Source organism: Seriola aureovittata, chromosome 2 (assembly GCF_021018895.1).
Source record: "Seriola aureovittata isolate HTS-2021-v1 ecotype China chromosome 2, ASM2101889v1, whole genome shotgun sequence".
NCBI lineage: Eukaryota > Metazoa > Chordata > Actinopteri > Carangiformes > Carangidae > Seriola > Seriola aureovittata.
The window spans coordinates 24811669-24837548 of record NC_079365.1 but is presented as its reverse complement, the minus strand read 5'-3'; the positions used below and the strand labels follow the sequence as shown (position 1 = coordinate 24837548).

At 41.5% G+C, this 25880-nt stretch overlaps 1 protein-coding gene across 7 annotated transcripts in view; it reads left to right on the top strand.

Annotated features, from left to right (window-relative positions):
* Positions 1 to 25880, top strand: part of nav1b (neuron navigator 1b) — an 84355-nt gene that overhangs the window by 12444 nt on the left and 46031 nt on the right. For all 7 annotated transcript variants that reach the window (XM_056390864.1, XM_056390824.1, XM_056390832.1 and 4 more), the window contains exons 2-3: positions 19223 to 20034; positions 20230 to 20318. In XM_056390864.1, coding sequence (XP_056246839.1) covers positions 19250 to 20034; positions 20230 to 20318 — 874 coding nt within the window. In that variant the 5' untranslated portion in view covers positions 19223 to 19249. The remainder of the gene's footprint in view (positions 1 to 19222; positions 20035 to 20229; positions 20319 to 25880) is intronic.

Genomic DNA, 25880 nt, shown 5'->3' with positions numbered 1-25880 from the left:
TGGCAGACCTGTACTGCAGCCATCTTTCCTTCTTGTTTGTTTTTGGGGAGTTTTCTTTTCTTTTCTCCACCTGTCTGGTCTTTAGCAAGTGAAACATGATCTGTTGGACTGAGGTCGGATGACTGATTTGACTGTTCAGGAGCGTTCCAGGGTCTGGCATTAAAAACCCTCCTTTGCTGCTCTGTATGTTTGGTGATTGTATGTTTGTAAAATTGGGCATCTGTGGAGACAAATTGACTCCGACACCGTTCACCAAATATGGCTGTAAACACCCTTGAAGCTGAAATGTGGCACTTGAACCTGGGAGTTATTGTTTCATTTCAAACCTAGCGTTCTGGAGTCGTCCTTGTATTTATGGCTGTAGTTGAATGTGAGACTATAGAAACATTAATCACTATGTTTTGTTAAGCTAGACGCCAATGAGCCTGATAAGTGTCTGTGAGTGATGTCCGCTCTCAACCACATATGACATTTTCTCATGATATTTCCTGCAGTGTATTTTCTGTTTGTCCCCGGGGGTGGGGGTGGGGGTGGGGGTGGGGGGGGGATAGGTACTGCATGTCCTCATGAAATGACTCCCTAACTTTGTGTGTATGGTGCATTCGCTCCCTGCTGATGCTCCTCTGTCTCCAGCAACCATAAATAAAGGAGAAAGTATGAGCTGCAGTGATATCTCGAGTTTCCTGCCGATAAATCTTTCCAGTCTAAGGAGAACCTCTGTGGCCGCTGCCTTACAAGGTGTTTCTACTGAAAGACTGGGATGTCCTGTCTTGCTCTGTGAATTGCTTTAAGTGAGGTGTGTGACTCAGAGAGCAGCAGGTCAACCGGAAACTGTTTACCTGACACACATTTTGCATGTGCCTGACCTAGTGGTAATCAGGTAACAGATTGTGACAATACTAAAGTCAACATTTGAATAGTTGATAGATAATACGTTTTCATTTACTGCACCAGAATATGCTTCACATACACTACACACTACTATATTTCTGATATTTTTAACCAAGCATACGTACATGACCTTTAATTGGGACATTTTGCATGGACACCTGGACTAGTGATTTTGAATGATTTTTATTTAATGTTTTTCAATACAGCTGTCAATATAATGTCTGAGCACTTTTTTTTTTTTTTTTTTAGCAGAATTGAACAAAAAGGCAAAGTTATCTGTGCACACAGAGGCCTGTGAGGCCTCATAAGGCTCTACCTTCTATATGGAAACAGGTAGTTTTAACTCCCTAAATTGGAAAGACTTTGTGTTTATGCGATCTAGGAGGTTTTATTGCTCTCTATATGATTTTTATGGGCTACAGCTTGTAGTTGGATGATTATAAAATGAGAATGTTATGTGAATGTGAATATGTGCGAATGTATGTGCATTGTATTTTATTGGTTCATTTTCACAATTTAGTTCTTCAGCGTGATGTTGTTATAGAAGTTAAGTTCTTTTTCCACTGTGACAGTATTTCTGGTGGCACTTTACTACGACAGCTACTTATACCACTGCTAACATTAAGGGCACGGTTGGCATTTTTCTGGTGATCTTGTGCCCTGTGACATTCAACAATAACGCAGGTCCGGGCTCCCTGTCTCTCACACTTTATTAGAGCACATCACACATGTGACCTTTCCGTTACTGTAGACGGACGGACGGTCAGTGTAGCTATAAAGTCATCCTGCCGTTCACCAAAATGAGACGCAATCTCATGTATTCCTTATTGTGTTTCACCATTCAGTGAAAAACCCGGACGTTAGCACTCCCAGCATGGCTCACTTATCTCCCTACAGAAGAGGAGGATCAGGAAAGGTGAAACTGATACGGAGCCGGTAGTCGATACAAGGAGGGGAAGTAAAAGCCAGAAGAGAGTGATGCTGCTTGGTCTGCCTTCCTCCCTCTCTCCAAGCCCTCTAGGCTCTTCACCATCATAGGAAGAGACAATGATGAACTCAGGAAGCCTATTTATAGCCGGCGATTGGCCAACACTAGCCCTCTGTTTCTGCTCTGTGGACATCCGCCTTGGATGGGTGTGTAGTATGTGTACATGTGATTACGCTCATGACAGGGAGGGAGAAGAGAGGAAGAGGGGAGTGGATTGACAGAGACTCAATGGATTTAATCCAGAGGCAGAGGAGAGGATAAGAGGCAAAGCAAGATAAGAGGCAGGGACTGGGCTGGGCTGTAGTCCATCCATCACTGTACGGAGGAGTGGTGATCGCTCACTGGAGTCTCATGGAGGAATTCAGCACAGTCTCTTTTTGCATTTGACCTGACTTGAAGCCAGGACTCCTCCCATGGTAATGGTCTCCTTTTGGCAGCGTTTTCCACAGAAGCTTTGCCAAGTTGTCAGGTGAGGAAGAAGAGCTGGAGGAGGTGAGACGACTGAGAATGTGTTTGCATAGCAACTAGCCGCCGGTGTGTTTAGTGTGTTTGGCTTTTGTGCGCGCTGGTGTTTAGTGTTAAATCCACTGTGGCGGTTGTCCATGCCTTGGTGCATGTTGTTGTTGTTGTGCAAAAAAATAAATCTCATGCAGCCTCATTCTTGCTGTTTCCAAGTGCATGTTTTTGTAAATGTGTTTTAACTTTACTGTGGAGCTGAAAGATCAGTCTATTAACTATTAATTACTTGGCAGCTATTTTTAATAACTGCTTAATCGTTCAAGGCAAAATTGCCAAGAATTTACAGCTTCCAGCTTCTGCGATGTGAATATTGGTTTGTTTTTCTTGATCTACTCTGATATGAAATCATATATATTTGGGTTTTAGACTCATGGTCTGAAAAAACAAGACATTTAATGTGTGTTTTTTACAGACTAAAGGATGAACCGATGAATTGAGAAAATAACCTACAGAAAGATCCGTAGATTATCTTGCACCTTTAGATGCAACATTACTGTTTTACTGATTTCATTATTGTATTATTTAGTCAACGGTGACCCAAATTAAACTTTAATTTAGTTTAATTTAACTAAATGCCTTTTTCTCCACAGTATTCAGGGACGTAAGTAATCAAGAGACTGATCCGTCTAAAATTAACTTTTTAGCAATAAACAGTGGAGTCCTTTCCAAGCCTGTATGGGGAATCAAAAGCAAGCTGTTCAAACACGAGCAGCCAAAAGTGTTGGTAATTTTTCATATAATGTCATTACTATGGTTAAGGATACAAAAATAAAGCCCTCATTCATTCAGTAAACATGATTCGGTACATTTGAGCCGGGGAAATGGAATAATTGTGTGTAGGTCGGCGGGGGTTTGGCTGGATGTCTGAGCTGGACGACCCTCAGTCTGATTCAACAAGCAGCAGTCTAATGTGCTCTCTGCTGACTCCTGCTCTGCGGCACGCACTGTGGCCATAATGAGAGGCGAAGAGATGCAGTTTCATAAATTAGTCAGCAGAGGTCACATATAGGCAAAGATTATATTCGAGTGAGGTTGAGAGACACACCCTGATTCCTCTCTCTTGCTGTCTTTTGGCGTGGACCACTCGCCCGTCAGCCGAACTGAGGCAAAGGGAAAAAAAGAAAAAAAAAAAAGAGGTGACACGGTTTATTATTGAAGCAGAATGTGAACGCAATGGAGTGTGAAGTGCACAATTAATAAGCTGTGAGAGTAAGGTGAGGGATGAAGGACTTTGCTATCAGTTCATGTCACTCAGGCTGTTTGTACCTGCTTCTTTATCTGGGCACCTTTTAATTAAGCTGCGATTACGTTCAGCCTCGTGCAAGCGATCTAATAATGTAGATAGCAATTTGTACCTCTCAAGGTCAGCCGGTGTATGTGTACAGTGTCTCTCTGTGTGTATGCAGATTAATTACACATTTCTGAGCATTTCTATGTGCAGCAGTACAGCCCCCCACCCCCCCCCCACCCCCCCATCTTTGACTGTAATCCTCACTTATCTCCTGTCTGCGCCTCAACACAGAGGATGAAGGGCTCTAATTTCCAAACTGCCTCAAGTCTATAATCTCTCCTCATGAACTTTAGTCTTCCTGCAGTGAGCTTTGACTTCATGAGGAGGCAGTTTTTCTCAAATGTGCAAGAGGGAGGGAATATAACATAACCCACCATCCCGCCACCCGTTGCCTTGTGTCTTCACACCAGTATTCCTGTTGTTTCATTGCTCCGGGCGAACACTAAATTTGGTCAGGATCCGGCACATGTCCTTGGCCTGCACATATTCTGCCTTGTAAGATGATTGTGTGAGTCATTTTTCCAATATTTGGCCCCACATCACAAAGGGGGGTTGTCTTGGTCACAGTTTGTAAATGTTGGGGATTATGTGAGAAAAAGTGTGCGTGAGCCCATGCTGTCACCATATCATCGCTGCTGTCATTCTTTTTCTCCTGAGCTGACACCTCTCGAGTTCCTTTGGCCCAGATTTCCCACTGAGGGTCGTGCTGAGGGAGCCTGTGCCCTGTAGGCAGCCAACTACAAACATGCAGTGACAATTCAAATCAGTCCAGTCCACTGGCTCTGGCTGTGACTCAGGACATTGAGCGCCAGGCGGAAAAGATGCATACGCGACCTGCCACGCCGGGCTGTGACAGATAAAGAGAGATAGAGACGAGGAAAGAGGCAGGTTATGAGTATTTCACCAGGTGTACGGCCTGGTTTTAGCTCAGCACTTTTGTTCAGAGAGACTCAGACTGTAACGGCGCCAGGTCCATTTGCAAGTCAGAGCGAGCGCCTGTCGGCTAAGTAGTCGGATCCACAGGCACCAACTGCAGCAGAGGATCTGTCTAGAGTATTGTTATGCAAGCAGGAACGGAGCATTCCCACTTTGATCCAGGCGTCGGACGGAGGCAGGGATGCTTCGGTCCTCAGTGCTGTTTGAGCTGGAGGCGGCTGTTTGCTGTCCCATCGGACAGTAGAGTAGCACAGGGCTCGGAGCAGCCGCTCTGCAGAGTTAGATCATAACAGGGATGGAGTGATGGACACCTGAAGATAAAGCTCATCACTCAGCTTGGCACTCATCTCTAAATTGTCTCAGCTTCCCTTGCGCCTGTAAGTTTCTTCTAGGTAAGTTTGAGTTCCCTACTGCAGTTTGTTTGCCAATTGAACTGGATTTGAAATCATTTTATTGATCTTAACTTTCCATTCTCCCCGGTGACCTTGTTTTTTCGAAACAGCTCAGATAAACAACTGTAGCACTACAAGCGCGTTACACTGTAGTAATTGTTGAGCATGTGAGCAGCTGGCAGACACTGTCCTGTACAACAACAACAACAACAGTGTCTTGTGGTTGAGTGAGATATTTCTATCATGTGAACATCTGCACAGAAAAGGCCTGAAGGAAACAGCACACAGTCAGGCTGCTGAACTAATTCCTGCAAAGACTTAACGGTCCCGCGCTAGACTTTTATTATCCTGCCTGGGACGGGGAGTCATGTGCCCACTAATTGTCTGGGATGTGCTGCTGACTCATACCAGTGTTTGCTACAGGCTACCACTGCATCAGGCTCACACTCACACTACTCATGTACATTGAGACTGACGCGCAGTAGTGCGGTCGTTCATGCACTGGTGTTTGATGTCCTGATCAAAGACCGAATCAACACAAGTTTTTCTATCAGCGCTCGGAGCAATGAAATCCTTTGAAATATGAAGTTTCAGTGACGTTTGTTCTTAAAAATGTTTGGATATCGTTTGAAATATTTCGATACTAATTCAAATATGATACCTGAGTTTCAGCGCTGATACAAAAAAATACTTTTCTTTTGATAACTAACTTCAAACCCATTTTTCTGTAAAACATTTCTTCCCCAATTTAAAGCTGCACTAATCATTATTTTTATATCAACCAGCTCTACAGAGCATTTTAGTGTCTTTCAGCTTAATGTTTTAGTTTTATAGCACACGACTTTACTGTTTTAGTTCATTCTTCCTTTAGATAAAAACCTGTGATAAACTGAATGTATGCTACCCGCCTTACGTAGCAACTACCTCACGGACACAGTTCATGAGCATTTAGCAGTTAAAGAGCCAAACGTTTCTCTTAGGAGTTGGTGGAGACCAAAAAAGCGAGCTAAAAGGAGAGATGAACATTCATAGCTAGACACATGGCTCCAGATCAGTGCTAATGCTGCTGCTTGCATGACTAAACAAGTGTCTGCTAACATAGTTCCCCCTTACAACTTTACTGCGGATTTCACAAAATGTTTTCAAATGTTAAATTTTGTCTAAACACATGCAGCCACACAAAAACATCGTCAGCTCAGACAAGACTAAGATCCCACTGCCTTGCTAATGGCTGTATGTGGCCGTACTTAAACACCACAGTGGATCGTGCTAAATGCTAACATCAACATGCGACATAGTCACAATGACAATGTTCACATTAGCAGTACAGCTGAGGCCGGTGGGAATGTCATCAGTTTATGCAGTACTTGAAATACTAAAGGACGAGTGAGAGGATCATCCTCTGGGAACCGTGCATGTCTGCCAATCCGTGTAACAGATGTTGAGATATTCACTGGACATTTCACAGGATTAATACGTAAAGAAGAGTCGGAACCTGAACAGGTGTTACTGACACGTTCTGGTCAGTACCAAAAAATAAAAATAAATGAGGCTCCATACCACCCTGAGCATGCACTAATGCACACAACACAGACCATGAAGTAATTCAATTCTACATAGGGAGTCCATGCATGGCCCTGGGAATACCACTAATGGTGGGTGATGTCACTGCCAATAAAACAGATCTATCATGTGCGCGCAACTTGCTGCACTTTTGAACTTTACTAATTTCAGTGTCACTCTGGATTATGGTATAACAACACAGAAATAGTGTCCTGTGGTAAGACAGCGTCTATTACGGTGGTGAAAAATGCTGCAAAGGGCATAATTTAGTCTCTTCCCAACAGCCGGCTTCATGTCCAAGACACTTTCAGAGCCGCTGCATTCGTAGCTACAGCAGCTTCTCTGTTGCGTCGTTTTCATCAGTGCACTGCAAGCATTGTGGTCACATTGAGCTACTGCACAGTAAACCCATAGCTGATTTCAAATTACACATATCATCAAAAATAATTACCGTGATTATAATATTGCAGCTCATGCATGCACAGTGATATTATGATAGGATGTTTCAAATACTGGAGAGCGTCATGTTCAAAGGGGGATTTTTGTTCCCCCGTAAATGCCACGTCTCAGTGTGTCCTGAATCCAACTGTGTGTGTGTGTGTGTGTGTGTGTGTGTGTGTGTGTGTGTGTGTGTGTGTGTGTGTGTGTGTGTGTGTGTGTGTGTGTGTGTGTGTGTGTGTGTGTGGTTTGGAAAGTCTTGTCCACAGACACGCTCCAGTGGCAGACATGTTCCACCTTAGCTAACCCAAAATGACACACGTGCCAGCCCCTGGAAAACCTGATACATATTTTATTTGTTCCATATAGAGCTGTTATACAATATCAGAGTGTTCAGATTAAAGCTTCGTCAGAGATCTGATACAAGATGCGACAAGAGGAGAAGATGTCTGACTTCTTCTATCTTTGATGCAGAGTCTGTGATGGCTGCCAGAGGCAAGGATGTCAAACATGAACAGTGTTGGGTGAGAATGTCGGGGGCTGGTCTTTACACTGTGGCTTGTCTCTGGTCCAGTTGTCCAGTTTAGACACGAATGAAATGTGGCGTAAGGTGTTGTGTGTCTTCTTTGATTTATATATAAAAAATAGTATTTGCTTGGAGTAGAGTCAGAAAAAATTTACATAAATCATTTGACTTGAACTTCAGAAACCTAATGAAGTGTGTTTCTTCAGTCTGCAGGTGACAGATTCTGTCACTGTGAACATCTTGTCAGTTGTTGAGTGACATGTCGCAACCACTGCGTCTCCCCGGAGAACTGAACCTTCAGTGGAGCTTTCCCGCCAGTGAAGAGACGCTTGAGCTGACACTGATGGAGGAGCACAGGAAGCTGTTGGTGATAATGCAGTGTAGATGAACTAGGACACAGCGACTGTATTTGAATCCTTTTAGAGAAGCTGTTGAGCCCCACTGATTGACAATATGTTGTTTCAGAGATTTTTTTTTTTTTTTTTGTATAGATCTCGCCCAGCAGATGGTGTGAGCTCTGCTGTCGGACATGTGGCTGAGACAGCTCACTGTGTTTTAAGTTAAACAGTCTCACCAGTTTCCAGGAGATGAACGTAAACTCTGAAACCCAGATGTGGACAGTAGCGCTCACACGAAACCTCCAACATTAAACTGACGCACCTATTTCCTTTTGTTGCGCTTAATGTGAAACGTTTAGTTGCCGGTGAAAACTCCAGTAAATCTGGTCTTTTTGTAGTTTAAGCCATGATACCAACATTTTACTGGCTTTAATGGCTGTTTTACAAAGTTCCAAGTTTCCAGGCCATTTAGTCTGAACTGTGTCTTAGTCTTGACTTGTGCTCTGTTGAATTAAATCCAACTTTTTTTTTGTGTAAACCCAGTGCACTCGCTCAAACCTCCAGGAGGCAGGGAAAATGCTGAGTGAGGGTTTATTTGAAGATTAAGATCACAGCAGGTGATTCTTATCCAGAGTTACATCCTGGCCTGGTCCATTACCGACCTGGTGGTTTATTCCTATTTATACACTATGACATGTTTTAATATACTCTCACACATTATCACACTGTTAAAAGATTGTTTAGATCCAAAAATTTGTCCACATCCTATTAGTGCCACATTTTTCCTGAACTTTTCTTTTGTACCACCACGCACTTAAAAACTGCCATTCAGCACCGTCGACGGTTTGAAATGGTAAAAATATATAAATATATTTTAGCAGACATGATAACAGCAAAAATATATATATAACCTTAACATAGTCCACATATAATACACTATTCAAAACATATGTAAACTGTTACTGTAATGTGATCACAGCAGAAACAAGTACCTAAATATAAATGTGGCTCTTACATTTACAGGGTTACATTTGTGACAGCTTTACTAACTGGAGTCCATTCAACCATATTATAGTAAGTAAAGAATAAGAGCAGCAAAATAACTATTACCTAAAAAGGTAAAATGTAATAGTTCCATCAGATTTTGCCCAGATTTTGATTTTCCAGCACTATAGTTTTTCCTGCTTGAACTGACCTCCCTTCTTCTTTCAGCACTGATGGATCCTCATGTGCAGGTGTCTCTGCATGTCCACAGGCCTCCGCTGACATTAGTGATTGAATGGATAACAGAGCTGATAGGAATGATGGCCAAAAGAGAAAAATACAGACTAAAATTTAAAAAAAAAAAACCACATCCTAGAATCTCTTGCTCCGGGGTAATTCACAAGTTAACTTTGGTTTATTTATTTAACCCACTTCATACACAGTGGCAGTTCAAACGGACGAACGTTTAATTACAGGAAGGGGCAGTTTTTATTTTAAAGTCTCGATTTAAACATGGTCAGATTTTTGGACAATGCGTCAGTGAGGTTTTTCCATGTGACTGAACTTTAAAGAAATACTGATTGAACGTGACTCTTCCAGGATTAATGTGTTTCTTAAACAACAGCTCAGCTGTGTCTGTATTTAGTCTGATGTGGAGGACAACTGACAGATGGACCGGGTCAACATTTCAGTTGGTCAGTTTTGGTTCTCCAGTGTTAAAGACCGAGCTCAGTGGTGCCACTGTGAGCCATATGTACGCAGGTTTTCACTCCAACCGATTTTCACTAATTAGTTCCTCCCCTTCTGGCTAAAGGTGTGTGTGTCTGTGTGTGTGTGTGTGTGTGTGTGTGTGTGTGTGTGTGTGTGTGTGTGTATATTACAATCCACTGCTGTAAAGTCTAATACAAATGAAAAACTGCAGACATGTCATAGCACACTGTTGTAGATCCCTTCAATAGCGCCCTGGCATACAAGGCTATTTTCCATTTTTGTACAAGGGAAAAAAGGAGACGCTCTGTGTCTGTTCTGTCACCCACCTCACTGCCGGCTCTGGAGACCAGCCGACAGTGGCGACAGCTTGCAGGAATAAGAAGAGCAGATGCTCAATAGGTCGTATAAGTTGTGACTTTGACTGTGGCAACTGAAATAAGGACTTCTGTCATTCTGGCTCTGACACCATGTTTTTGTGTGTTTGTACACAGATGCGTAGTGTGCCTCAAGTGCCAACCTCCAGTTTTATACTCTTCCAAGATACAAAAAAATGAGTGATTGGAAAAGTGTACACACCCTGTTTTAATAATGTCGCTTTAGAATAATAAAAATTGCAGTATGAACATTAAGAATGGCCTCAGGATAAAATATACACTTTACAGCAGTTTAAAATACAAGAATCTTACGTTTATATGAAGGTACGTACCGTTTACGTGGCACAATTAATGTTCACAGCACAATATAAAACTCGATACACATGCAGCACTTTTGAACATTTTCAGGCCCTTCACTTACACAACCTGTGAATTTACGGTAAAGTAATCATGGTTCACCGAATAATTCGCCTTAATGATTAAATCACGGAGTTTCGGTTATTTTACCTTCTCCCATATGTCATCATTCATATTTTTGCGATTAGGATCTCGACAAAGAACAGAATGCTTTACACATTTCTACTCACTGCAGTCGTTTCTTCTAAGCCTCCAGGATGAAAGTGAAAAAGCGTGTTTTATTTGCTTATGCATGAACTGAATCACTTGTACTATTTTAGGTGTTGTTGCCGCAGTTTGGAGGGTTTTCAAGTGTGTTTCAAATGTACTTTTCCTTCTCCTACCTGTTCTAATGACCCAGTTCGCAGTCCACACAAAGACTGATGGTCCATCACAGACAGCTGCCCACGCTTTTTTGACTCATCACAGCGCCGCAGTGTGCTGTGTAAAATGCCTTCCTATTCCCACACGAGCTTCAGTTCACTTCGGAGAACTGTGTCAGTTGCATAACAGCAGCATAACTGCAGCGGCAGGTTGTTTCAGCGCACATGTGGGATTTTACAACACAGCATCCTGTACCGCTTCTGATCAGTCAGGGGATGATGTCCACTTTTGTTTTAGGTTCAAATAGATTCGTGATGTCAGAGCAGCAACGTAACCTGGGATAGTAGATGTGAAGAGGCCTCACTGACCCTGTTTGGCTGTAAACCTGCAGACACCGCAAGTTTAGATAGTTCACTTTAATTGGACTGCGAACAGACGAGCGATCCGGCACTCCTATGCTCGTGTTTCTTTAAAAAGAAAATCAGGTCACTGCATGATTGAAGTGTTTTAGTGTATTAGCCTGAAGCAAACAGACAAAAGTTCTCAGAAACAATCACATTGAATGGCTGTAAATAGCCATGTACAGTTGCCTGTTTATTCATTTAATGTTGCTGCTAAAAAGGAACACAGAGAGCTCGTTGTCTGTGCCTCGGACCTGGAGCTGCTTGTTTGTGTAGGCTGCGGTTTTCCAACCTGCTCCCTGGGCTGCAGCTGGTACATTGCACTTGACTTTGTCTGTGGTGATCAGGTGTAAAATAATGGTCCCTGAAAGCATATTGGAATGAAAACCAGCAGGGGTCCGAGTCCAGAGGGTGGAAAATTGCTTCTAAAATGGTGAATCCACACCCAATGACAAACAAGATAAAAATGTCGTGTTTCTCTTCTGGCTCAGAAGTTTAAAGCATGTCGCACCTCACCAGGGCCACATCGTTGTATGTGACATAACTAATCCAGTATTATTATATTTATTATCATTTTAACACTAAGAAACTCTTACCTGTCACAGTCCTGCTTCTCGTCCAGCGAACTCACTTCTTCGATCAACAGAGGAGGATTTACTCATCTGTACTGAATTATCTTGGATTGCTTAAAGCGTGGATTACAGGTTAATGTTAATTGGTGATTGCCTGTATAGGTGTGAGTGTGCATGTGAATAGTTTGTCTGTCTCTTTGTGTCAGCCCTGCGACAGACTGGCTCAGTGTCAGCAGGTGTAGTTTGTTCACCTAATGGATGGATGGATATCATAAGTATTATAAGTAATCATGGCAGTCAGCACATGTATTAAATACAGTATATGCCATTTGCAATGGGAAATAGGAACTCAAGTGTTTTTTCCATTTATTTCATCAAAGTGTTTAATGATTTCAGAGGGTGGTGGCCTACCTCCATTATAAAACACTGCACGGAAAGACTGGAACCAAATTAAATGTGCAAGCCCAATTACAACTGCATCTAGTCAGATCACAACACAGGCAACCCTGTCACACAGGAAGTGTGTTTATATATTACCAAATAGTTTTCCCCATCATGTTGTGCTGACAAATGTAATGGCTGGCTGGATCATTTTTTTTGGATGATTGAAGTGCTATATTAATCAACCGCAGTGGATTTGCTGCAGTGGAAGGCGAGCGTACAAAGTGAAGGACTGTGACACACTCTGTGTTTAGGCCGACAAATGCAATCTGGTTAAGGTTTGGTAAAGATTGTGGGTTTGGTTAAATGTAATCAAACAAGTTGTATCTTAAACCAGAACATGATCTTTCCTAAACCTTAACCTAACCCTCAGCTCAGCTGTGACAGCCTCAACATAACCGTCAAAAAGTATAATAATGTTGTAGTCACTGCAGATGGATATTTTGGCCAGAAACAAATATTTTAATCGACAACATCTCTCATTATGTTTACAGAAAATGTTATATAGTCAAAATTATGTAAATAATTAAAGGTCCCATATTTTACACTTTTCCGGTTTTATTTGAAGTGTTGGTATCCATAACAAGATACTGTATATTTGTGCTGTTTAGTACCCAAAACCATCTAGTTTTACGTCTCCTCTCTCAGGCTTCTCTCTGGAGCTCTAGTAACATCAGGTCAGAAAGGCCAATCAGAGGAGAGGTTCTGATAATCTCCTCTGATTGGCTGTTTTCTGAGTGATCGAATAAAAATATAGCAGATTTCAGGTAATCACTCAGCGAAACCAAATCTTGCAAGGTTTGGATGGTGGGTCCAGGTGGGGGCGGGGCTTGGGGCACGGCTGAGAGCAGTTACTACTTTGTTGTGACATCACAAAGTTACAGAAGTCCTGACGGCTCATTTTAAGGCACAGTGTCTGAATACAGGCTGTGTGCATTTCTCTGTGGACTGAGACCTTTGACACTTTCACAGTATTAATATAGAACCTAGACCTGATCTATAATCAAAAGAAACATGCAAATCTCACTTTATACAATGTGGGACTTTCAAGTTAATGATGGCTGAATTCTGTTTAGCTGCTTCAGAGACCTGGTATTGTTCTTACTGCCTCACAGTCACAGCGTCACGGCTCACTGGGACACGTGTAATGTATATAACGGAGACACTGTCATTGTTGTTAGTAACACCTGTGCTTTTCCTACTGTGACGAGTCAAAACAGCCACTGTACAAAAGGCCTGTTGAATCACAGCAGGACACAGGTGCCTGGAGCTGAAGCATTACTCAGGGTGTCTCCTGTCACAGCTTTACTGACCATGGTTAATCACTTAAAATGACTTATAGGGGATAAATCCCTGTAATGGGCCCACAGATTAACTCACCCTGCTAAATGCCCACCCTAATCTTGGGTGCAACAAAAAGTACAGTAGGCTTTAGTGAAAAACACAGTATGTCTTTTACTTAATGGTTTTATGTTAATCTCTTAGTGACTGTTGTTCAGCAAACATTACACAAATACACAGATGCATGAGTGTACATATTTGTAGGGGATGCCAAGACAGATAAGCAATGTTAACTTAAAGAATGCACATGCCTTCATAAGTACACACACACACACGCACACACACACACACACACACACACACACACACACACACACACACACAGCAGAGCAGTGCTGCTGCAGAGTGCTGTAATTTCATTAAAATGTGATGGATTGAGCAGAGAACGCTTGACTGTTATCGATGTTGGAGAGACGATATGATTAGGAAAAATTTAATTCTATACGAGGTAGCACACCCTTAAAACATGTTGCTGTACAAACCTTATTGTCTGAGATACTGCAGCTCTAGAATATCTTATTAAAAAACAGATTTGGGTGTTTGTGTCTCAGGAAAACACAAGGCTGCAGCTCAGTTTGTGCGACACAGTGATTCTCTTTAGTTTGGCCATAAGGTGGTCTGTAGCCACACTGACAGGAGGATAAAAACATTACAGTCATCAGGTACAAAAACAACAGATGTTAATGCACAACACTACTTCTATCAAAGTCAGGGGATCATCGAGGTCGTTAGGATTCATCCTCTGCGGAGCATGAATGTCTGTAGGAGACTGATCCACACTCCATCAAACAAACAGCAGTTAATATGGTCAAATGTATTTTTTGTAACTCTCAAAAACAAATATGCTGATTATCGTTTTCATGTTTTACTGAGCAAACTAACTGATTCATCTCATACTCTTCTGCTGTAGTTTGTTAATTTGCAGCTTTGTCTACAAATCCTGATGGTTACTAACCGGATCAATTGAAATAACAAAGTCCACACATTCTTTTATGAAATAACAGATTATAAAACAAAAATTAGTCAGGTGTTCCAAAGAAACAGTGTCTTCGAAGTCAAGCTTCCCAAATAGCTGAGAAACAGTGGTGCTGGAGGGGAAAGTGAAACACAAAGTGCAGCTTTTAGCTGTGACAGACGATGGCAACACAAAGTCTGGACTGGTATCACCTAACAATAAGTGTGCCTTCAGCCAAATGTAAGAAGAGCTACGCTTTAATTCTGTCCACTCGAGTGTTACTCTGTACACATGTGTGTCTTTGGTGCAGTGTAAAGGTGACCTCAGTTAATATCGGCCCTCGACAGAAATCTTCTCCAACAAAGCAACGACACACACACACACACACAGGAGGAAGCAATGAGAATCAGGAATCTGGGACTTGGTGCTATATATAAAAATTAGATCAGGCCTCTTGAAAAACTAGATAGTACGACAGTCTTGAGAAAATTGAATCATGTAGATAATGATGCACTCGTTCAACTCTATTATCTATTGGCGCTCAACACAAATGGAGAAAAACTGGAGCAGAGAGAGAGAGAGAGACTCTGTCTGTCTGTACTGCAGCAGCTTCGTGAGACATCTGCGAGTGAAATTTAACTTTTACCATTTTTCATAAAGGTGACACCTCATAAGTTTACATTTGGCACACAACAAAACATTTACAGAGGGCATCATAAGCCCTTAAACGACTTAATGATGATGAGTTCCACACAAGACGGACATGTTTTTTTTTTTTCTTCCGAAATGGTTTTACAGCATTTATTTATTTTTTCTGATGTCTTATGAGTGAATTATCAGACCGTTTGGCTCTGCAGTGTGGAGACTTCTCCAGCGTAAAGTGATCCTGCGCTGACATGCCATTGGTCTGTACGAGTATCTTTAGTTGGGCCTGACTCTGGCTGATTATAGGTTCGGAGTGCTGGAGCAGTTTTAGCTGACTGGATGCTTTGATGATGGCATGTTGAAAGGCTGGCATGTTAAAAAGGAGCTGAAAGTCACATCAAAACTGCGACAGAGACATGAGCCCCAGGGGGACGACAAAGCCTGATGTCACCAGAGAAAGACTGAAACATGAGTCACTAATAAGTCTGTTCATAATAGGTGAAATATGTGTGTGTATGTGAGAGAGAGAGGGAGAGAGAGAGAGAGACCTTAGGAAAGAAAAAAACAAAACAAAACAAAAACAGGAGTGTGGAGCTGCAGGAGATGTGGAGACTTGGTGTCATCCAGCATCGATTTTCCCCTGACTCACTTTAAAGCAGCACGTGGGTCTAAATTGTATTACTGTAAACTGCATCATACTGTTAAGTGGAGCATCTCTGTGGGGGAGCAAGTTAGTCTGCACCGCACCACACTGTTGTCTGCTCATTTCCCTTCTGTGTTGACGATTGACTAATGTCGGACATTTATTCCTTAAGGTAAGACAAAAGAAAAAACATCTTAACTCATTTCACAATGTCAGTTTAAAATCACAGAAACATGTGTTTTTGATTTGTTATTACTTATTTGAGGTTGTTACCAATGTAAGTGGGAAAGTCAGTAATGCTTTTTTCTTTCCTCTTTTATCGTTTTTTTCCTGTTCACTTAGATCCATTGTGTTGTGTTTATTTAAATCTATGAATCTGCATCCTTGTGTGTGTTGTGTGTGTGTTGTGTGTCTCTATGAAGCAGTATTTTCCATGTGTTTCAGGTTGTTTAAGTTAAGTGGCCTTTTAAATCTAAGTTGCTCTTCACAGATGATGCATGTGGCGGATAGATACCGAGGAACACGCAGGGACATAAATTCAATTATTGTAAATTTCAGTTCCGCTAACCACAAACATTTTTACAACTGTTATTAAGACTGCTACTAAAAATAAATAGTCAAGTCAAGATTATTTATTTAAAATCCTAAAATCACAAGTTTGTTCCAGGAGGGTTTACAACTTTCTATACTTAGATTCTCGGTTTGGATGTGGGGAAAAAAAAAAACATTGAGGAAAAAGAAAATGGGAGAAACAGGAAAAATAACAGAGGAGGGTTTCAACTTTCAGCACAAACAGACAAAATAAAGGTCACATGAACAGAGTAGACAGAAGGAGCAAAAACATTATTGTTATATCGAGGGCTCATGCTGTAATATTCATTTTTGCAAACAAGAAATATGTAACTGCTGAAGTAAAGTTCTTTTGGCAGTCAGAGATATACTGATTTTTTTATTTTCTTACATGTCTCACATGACGGGAATTCCCACAACAACTTCAAATGAGCTCATTCAGTGTTTCATGGTTAAATGAACTGATTTTCTCCTAAAAGACGATAAGTAAGCGATAACTTTGTTAGTGTTCCTCAGAATGTGGAACAAGGAGAGAGAGAGAGAGATTAAACACAGTTAATCGCTCGCTCTCATTGAAATGAACCTTATCCTGCAGATTATTTTCTTCACTCACTGTTATTTGTACAGAGAGTCAGAAAACTGTGAAAAATGGCCACCAGAGCTTCCCAGAGTGAGGTCTTCAGATGTCCCATCAGCAGGTGGAAACCCAAAGATCTTCAGTTTACAGTCAAAACAGACTCGGATGATTCATGAATTATCAGATTAGCTGCAGATACATTTTTTGTTGACTAAATGATTTTTAACCGACTACTTATTTCTGCTTTTGGTTTGACATGGACACTTACTCAAACATGTGACTGACATGTAAAATATACATCATGTTTTCCCAAGAAGTTGCATGTCTGAAAGAAACACGGAATTACATTATATAGTTGAGAAGTATCAAAGTTTAAAAGGTAAAAAATTACGATGTTAAACTGAGGACTTCTTAGACTATAGAGTGTAAGGAAAACGGGATAAAGAGCGAAGAATCTGTTTGTTTTATAGGATATTGATATTTTTTTAATTGGTGGTTTCGCCTGATCTTAAAGCATCGCCCTGAACCACCTCTGAAAACGTGAGTAGATAACATCACGGTCAGCTTGTTGTGCTTATCATATGAGATGGGATGAAGGGATGGAGTTGTGGTGGTGTAGCTGTGGGACTGTTGAAGCCCCCACCGTTATATCTGTGGAGACGGGGTGCTGTCTGCAGGGCCGTGGTGGGGACAGCCGGTGCTGGCATGGCCTGAAAGGAGCCATTCTCCTGCTGCACGTGCCAAGTGGTGTCAGTCTGCCACTGGCTTTCACAGCATGTTTCACACTGGAGGTTGTGGGTAAATGACCAGGAATACATTAGGCAAAGCTGTTGGAACATATGTTATGTTTTTTAGATGCTACTGAGGCATTGATTGATTTTGTGCAATGCTGTTTGATTTCTAATCTTACTTTAAACACATCAAGATTTAAATTCCTTGCTCTTGGGAAACATTTTTGTTTCTTTTAATCCTCATTAAACTGTGGGAAAGTTTTAGTTTCCTATTGCCTTGGATCAGCTGCTTCACTGCCTCACTTAAGAGTGGAACCAGAGGTTACTGAAATAACATTAAACACTAAAGTTTCACTCACGTTCTTGATCTCAATGTTTCTACCAGTTGAGGAATTTGAACCGGTGACTGGTCTGGTTCTCAGACTTAAAGGCTACTTTGATGTTGTAATTGATACACAGTGGTATAATGGTCTTCCCTCAAACCATCCTCTCCTCTTTCTTCTTTCCCACTCGCTCATGCTCACGTTCAGTCAGTAGGTCATGTGGTTAGAAACCTTCTCTCTGTGAGGCAGACACCCTGGCGTGCACAGCTGTTTTACAGTATTTTGTACATTATGAATCTTAAATTAGAGCTTATAATCCATCATATTTGTGTACAGCATGGATATATGCCCACAGTCTCCCAACGAGTGCTTTATATTTAAACCTGTGTACCACAGTACGTGAAGTTTCAAAACCTTTTCTGTTTTTTAATCAAGCTTTTTTTTTTTTTTTATGCCAGTCCACTTATATTTAAAAGAGCTATTTGTAAGTTTTGCTATTACTACATAGCAAAACTTTTTTGCTTTCTTGACGAAAGTTAAATGAGAGGATGGATGTGGGCTAAATATGAAGCTACCACCAGCAAGCAAGGCTAGCGTAGCTTCATACAAACCGGGGGAGACTAGAGGAAGTTACTGTTTGTGACCAAGAAATAGTCCATTATATAACTTCTTGAGTAGCAGTTTGAAAGCTTCTGAAGAACTAAAGTTGTTTGAATAATGCTGTGAATGTTACAGTAAGTGTACATGCACACACCTCATATCCTTAATGATGGAATTGATTGATATTGAAACGTATGCAATATTGTTTTATTACTTGTATTCCCTATTTTATTTTTTCACATATTTATTTGTGATTTCTACAATAGCTGTTTTGGCAACCATTTATTTTCCTGTCCTGTTGGAAGTGTTTATCTAAATTGTTTTGCTTGATTGGTTTATTGCTGTCTTGGCCATGAAGTCCTCAGCACTTACAGTACATATTGTCATTTGTCATGTTAGTCATCTGCCTGATGAAGAGTTTTATCCAGTGTGCAAATACTCTCTGCTTCTTCTGTTCTGATGATTTTCTTTCAGTAAAACCAAAACCTTGAAACAGTAAACACATCTCACACATCTGTCAATAACTCGGCAGGATGTTGTCACATTTGCAACATAAAATCTTGACTAATATTACAGCTGTAGTTTTTTTTTTTTTTTTTTTGTGCTAAATTTACTTTTATGTTGTTACACTTTCCTCTGGATCTTCCTGCTGTTATGGTTATACTTATATATGTATATACTATATTTGCAGAATGAGAAATGTGTATTTGAAACAGTTGCTCCATCTTTGATGTTGCTGCTTTCTTTTCCAGACCTCAGCCTTGTGACACTCACCAACCATGAGCGGTGGAGTGAATATCAAAGTCATATCTCAGAGCCACAGTGACGCAGGTGTCGGCTCTAGTCTTCCTTTACCTCGAAGCATGTTGCCGCTCTCAAAGATGGATCACAAACAGCAATACACCGGCCTCCCCAATCCTACAGTGCACTATCAGCATGCCGCCAAAAGACGACCTTCCTACTCTTCATCTTCGGTATCCTCAGGTTCTGCGGAGCTGCTGAGAGGTGCAGCTTTAAAGAATCACCTGCTGCAGCAAAAGAGCAGCTTGCATTCTCATAGAAGTCCCGCAGCGACAGCGCGCACTGATGGAACGTGCTCGGCATACAGCAGCCCTCAGATACCGAAGAGGGAAGTCCCGCGCTCTAAAGATACCCTGGACCTCCGCACCAGCACGCTGACCCAGAAGGCTTTGCGGGACCTCCAGTTAAGACGAAACGCCAACAAGAACTGGACCTTTGGGAAATATCGTCTGAGGGGTGTGGACAATGCAGATGAGGACGATTCCTTGTGCCAGCTCTCGGCTAACGTCCAGCAAGGCCAGGGAAGAGGACGTCACCTTTTTACTAAAGGTGCAAATGGGAATGAGATACCAGCGGTGTCTCTATGTGGAATGGGGAACTTCCAGAAAGAGATGAGAAACATTTCCAACCGGCAGCTGGGAGCTTCTGAGGGAGAAGTGTTCAGTGACAAATCAAAGTCTTCATATCAGGCAGTCAACATGCCACGCAGAGGGAGTGAGCCGGGGAGAGTCAACATGGCCGCTGTTGCTCCCTTCCGATTCAGGTGAGGGCAGTGTTTCACCTTTTTAGATGGGAAGATAAGCTGTGCTGCACAGAGAGTTTATTTTTTAGGACACATTAGATGTGATGCATCCTCAGCTCATCTGCTTTGAGGAATATTTACTTAATCAACGTTTCGTCTGTTTTCTATCTGTTTCTTTGACCATTAAAATGTTTGTGTTTGTCTCTTTTCCTGTAGGTTTCAGGTCCACGAGGACACAGATGCCTCCCTGGATGATCTGAGTGACTGCTCCTCTGACTCCATGGAGGTCTGCTGTGATGAACTAGGTGAGTCCCTTTGAATTTCCTACCACTGATAATTTTTTCACAGTCACACCAGATGCTGTACACCACTGGTTCCCAACCTAAGAGGTTACAAAATGATTGATATAGGAAAGAAAAAACGTGTTATAGTTGAGACTTTTCTGTGGTCTTTGCCCATTTTTTGTGAAATACTGAAAATGATTATTTTTAGCTGCTAGAAATGATTGAAAGGAATCAATATGAGAGGCAAAAATGTTTGAAGTGCTCACGGGTCAGGGGGTTAAAGGGCACACTATAGATTTCTCTTACAGGATTTCTTTAACTGATGTTAGTTATGGAAAAATACCAAGGACTTAAACTCCCCTAGTTACTTGTCATCTCTCTAATGTCAGCTATCCAGCATAGTCATAAAATCCCCCCAAAAATTAAAGGAAGTGCTCAAAGCTCAGACATATGCGACCTGTGATGAGGGTCATGCATATACATGGCTTCATTTTAAAGGGGTCACAAGCCATAAAAGCTGAGAACTACTGCTATAAACCTTGCAACGAGCTGACACTCAGTTATGAAACAGGGTGAAACCTGAAGGTGATCGTCCAGGATCTTAAAATTAAAGAGCATGCAGTCCATAAAGTTTAATCACTTTGTCGACTTACAATTTATTTTACCCTCTCTAGTCCTTGTCCACCTTCTGTTGTGTCATCGTGCCAGAACAAGTTACTTGGAATCACACAGTTCACAGAGTTCGACCAGTTGGTTATGCAAAACACTGCTTTTCCTATTATATTATATTGCATCCTGTAACACCCAAGCTGTAATATGCCTGAATGTTGACACTGGACGTCTTTCAGCGTGGCAGTTGTTCTCACCATGGCTGCTGCCAGTTCACAACAAGCGCTTCATACTGTATGCACCACCTGTTATGTGCATCAGGATTTCCTGAGGAACTTCGCTTCTTTCTTTCTGTGCATGTGGGAAAACACAGATTCTTGGCACAGAGCACTTCCCTCAAATCACACGGCACCGCTTCTTAAATGTTTTTGTGTCTCTGGTGCGCCATCGTGATTAGATTTACGTCATTTGTGTCAGTGCTGTGCAAATCATTAAAAAGTTGAAAGCTGTATTTGCTCTGATGCCTTCAACGATCCTGTTCCTCATACATCTTGTTGCTCGGAGACTGTAATACAAACATGATGTGTGCACACAAACAGTTTTTCATTACTTTAAGGAACTTGGAATTTCTTACTAAGAGAAGGTAATTCACCATTAGCTCGTACAACCAACGCATCTCAATCAATTAAATCCAATTAGAGAGACATTACATAATTAAAGGTCTACAGTAGATAATAGATATTGATTGAAGTAAGTGAGCAGACACTATAGACTCAGTGGTAATAGCTGTGACCACAAAACCCAATTAATACTTAAACATGTTTGTTGTGTAAGGTCACGTCAAGATGTTTATCCGGACGCTTCATCATTTTGAGCGTTGTTTGATGTTTAAATTTGCTGTTCCTCGCTGTTGGAGAAAGAACAAGTTGTTTCCGAACCTCAAACTCCAAACAACTGAAACTCATCAAGCACATTAATGTTGACCTCTTTTCTTATAAAGTTATTTTTTGGGGCTTTTTGTGCCTTTATTGATAGAGCAGTGGAGAGAGACAAGAAATGGAGGGGGAATGACATGCAGCAAAGGGCTTGTCGGATGCGGCACTCGAACCGGGGCCAACTGCCGCGAGGACCTTAGCCTCTGTATATGGGGCGGATGCTCAACCAACTGAGCTATACGACGCCCCATGTTGACCTCTTTTCATTGTTGTTGTTGATGAGGTGTTTCAGACGGACATACCCAGAGCTGCCAGCATACAAGGAGTATATTTAAAAACAAATGAGAGTGCGGTGTGACCAGAACTGCCAGACATTGACTGACATTATACTGGACTGCAATGAGTCTGTCAGCAGCACTAAAATACTACCTCTTATAAATTAGCCTTTTCCTGTTCAAATTGATAAATAATCTATCACTTAATTAGTTGGTCCATTTCTCTTTTTAGCTGCTGTTAGAACTAATTAAACAGCAGCCTTATGTTCAAAGCTGAGATTTCTTGCCTGAATTACTTTACAACATAAGTTATTTTGGCAAACATGTCTGATGTATTTATGTTCCTAATCACCCAACTTGCACTGAATTTAGAAATGACCTCATGTAATTGCACTAGGCTATTATAAAACCCTCTAACTGGCTTCTTAATTATCTTAATGACTATGAGGGGGGGGGGGGGGCCTCCAGCCAGCCTACTAAGGGAGAGACGACACCAGAGACTGAGCGGTCCTCAGCTGAGGGTGGACAGATGCAGGGCCGAGAGATTGTGAGAGATTGAGTGGTTTGATGGGAGGATCAGCTTTCACCTCCTGTCTGGGAGTTCCCCTCGTTCCCTCTGGAAGGACCTGAGGGGCGCTTAAAATCAGTTTTTGACCGTAGAGCAGAGAGATGTGTCTTTGTAAGCTGTCATCCTGCTTCAACAACAAGTTAGCTGGAAAATGAAATATATTTTTTTTTTTTTTTTTTTTTTTCTAACTACAGTTCCATCCAGTAGAAACATCTGCAGAAATAACAGCTCAGTTAGGATCTCTGGTGAGAAATCTTACTTCAAAATGACTCAAGTTTCGGAAACAGGGAAAATCTTTGCTCCAGGATTAATACAAGGCAGCAAATTAATCATCACAGGAAGCGTTTAAACTCAGAGAAGATGGTTTTTACCTTTGCTGTAGTCTCCTGCAGCTTGAGTTCATCAAGAACAGACTGTTGTTCCGCACATGAAGGGGATTTGGGTGAAAAAAAACTGTCATAACTGTTCAGCCTTCATCCCTCAAGCTGCTCACATTCCAGTCCGCACAATGATCCCATTAGATCTGGATTCAGAGGCTTTTGTATAGCATAAATTACCACACCACTTGAACAGCATGCATAAACACAATCTTCACGTTTGCCTTTAACACCATACTTTGCCCTCTTGTACATGTGGCTGCGTGCACATTTACATTGTTGTCCTCTGCGGTTCCACGTGGAGGTCTCCCCGATGGTCTTGAGTCCATTGCATCATCGCAGCTGAGCAGCCCCAAAATGATTTCATGTGCTGTCCAGGGAAAATGCTTTACAGGCAGCTGTGTAACTGTCATGTCATACCATGCACACACAAAGACACGCACGCACATGTGTCTTTCTATAGTTGTGAGGACACTCATTGACATACTGCAGTTCCTAGCCCCTTACCCTAACCATAACCATCACAACTGAATGCCTAACCCCTACGTCTCGACTCTCAAGAAGCCCTTTGAAGTTGTGAGGACTGGCCAAAATGTCTTCACAGCGATGGTTTCAACTAAAAATTGTCCACACAACCATAGAAAGACATCCACACACACACACACACACACACACACACACAAACTCACACACACATACACACACACATACAATTACTCAGATGACCAGCTGAAGAGTGGGAATCAAACCCAGATGTGAAAAAAACCAAATGAAAGATGCAGCTCCACCCTCATCTCTCCTGAGAACTGGTGGCGATTGAATGTTTTTACATTTTACAGAGGGAACATTACACTTCAAAAAAACTTCAGTATTAACAGTAAAAGACACGTGTTAGCATCATGGGGACAAGAGCTAAATGCTAACTTCGGCAAGCTTTTATGTTAGCAATGGCAATGCCAACGTGGTGGTCTTTAGTATGTTTACCGTGTTCACCATCTTAGTTTGAGGCGTCAGCATGTTCCCACTTGCTAATGCATAATCTGATTGGAATTGACTCTGCGGGTATTTTGTCATAAACCAAAGTATTTGAAAAAAAAATTATTACCATATGATGGTGCTGGATGAAAAGTCGTAGGATCACATTAGTTATTACTATTTAAAAGTATTGAGGGGGCATGAATGTCTGTACCACAGTTAATGGCAATCCAATAGGTGTTGGGACATTTTACTAAAATAACAAGAATAGCATAGCATAACCTGCTGGTTGCACAAGAGGAAAAGTCAGGGATCATCCTCTGGGGCTCATGAATGTCTGTACAAAATCCATCCAGTAGTTTTATGTTAGACATTTCAGTCTGGACCAAAGTGATTGACCAATTGGACAGACTGACAGACAGAGAAAAGTTACCTCTAAAATCCAGACATTATAACATGAATTTAACTCCTGATGGGTGGTGTTCATTTTGTTTGTGTATGACGCAGACTTTATACATAGATGTCCTCATAGAAATATCTGAGGCTTGCAGGAAATTTGGCATGTCAGAATTTGTTACCCTATGACTCATTAAGAAATTCCCCACTCTCCAAAACAAATGAGCTTTTCACTGCATCATGGGAGTAAGGTCAGTGATCTGGAGTCAGCAGGGGAGCCTTAGACCTCATGATGAGGAGGAACAAGACATGACATTGTTACCAGAACATAACTGCCAGATCAAACAACCTCACTGGTCCATGGGCCACCCCAGGTGTCTTGAAACCCAAATAAAAAAGGCAGTGGAGTGTGTTGCAAATCCACTGTGGGAGTTAGAGTGGTACCCTCTGGGCATTGTGGCAAACAGGTCAATCATATCCAGTGGATATGCACCGTCTAGCATGCTCTTGTTCAGTCATGCTGTTTAATGAAAAAGAGCAGCGAAAAAGAAAATGAAGAAATATATTCAGAACATTTGGTATATTGAAGAAAAAAAGTAAATCCTTTAAAATGAATACATGATAACATGTGGGCCGTATCACAGTAGTTTACGGAAAATGTTCATGTTTCTTTGGCAGCTGTGTTTGCGCAGAGCGCTGAGGTCTGGTGCAGATGACATGCAGGCGATGAGAGAGGGTGGTTTCTATGGAGCAGCGCTGCATGTGAGCGCTGCAGACCCTCCTCAGTCCTCCTGAGACACGGCTGCGTGGAATATCTTAAAAAGATGATTACGCTCGTATGTCAGCAAAAGACCCTGCGCAAAAACGTTGCGACTGGATTCTCAATTTAACGCAGTCACGTGTGTGTGTGTATGTGCATGTGTCTTACACTGACTTGAAGATATATTTCCAAAGTGTGGTTTTGGGTGTGTTACTTGCTTACACTGGCACATCTTGTCGCTCGCTCAGTGAGTGAAGTCACCCATTTGGCCCGTGCACTTTTTGTATCTTTAGCCAAGTTTTCTCTCTGTTTTTTCAAGTACTGGACAAAAAACTTCCCAATCATTTTCATTATTTCATCACTTTTCATTAACATCACATTATATATATAACCCTACATGGAATCATAGTTGATATTATATGACAAAAATACAGTTATCCGTTTATAGCAGGACAACACACTGCTGATGTTGTAGCGTATGATTTATCCATCTGTAAATCTGGAATTGATATCGTAAGGAAGCTCAGACAGGATCAAGAGATAATCTGGATGCTCCAGTAGTTGCAGTGACAGTGACAATAATTCATGCTATGGTCTGTAATTACATATCTAAATGTATATCCATTCACACATTAATAACCCTTCCACTAACATCACAAATCATGCATCATGTTGAGTGTATTGAACA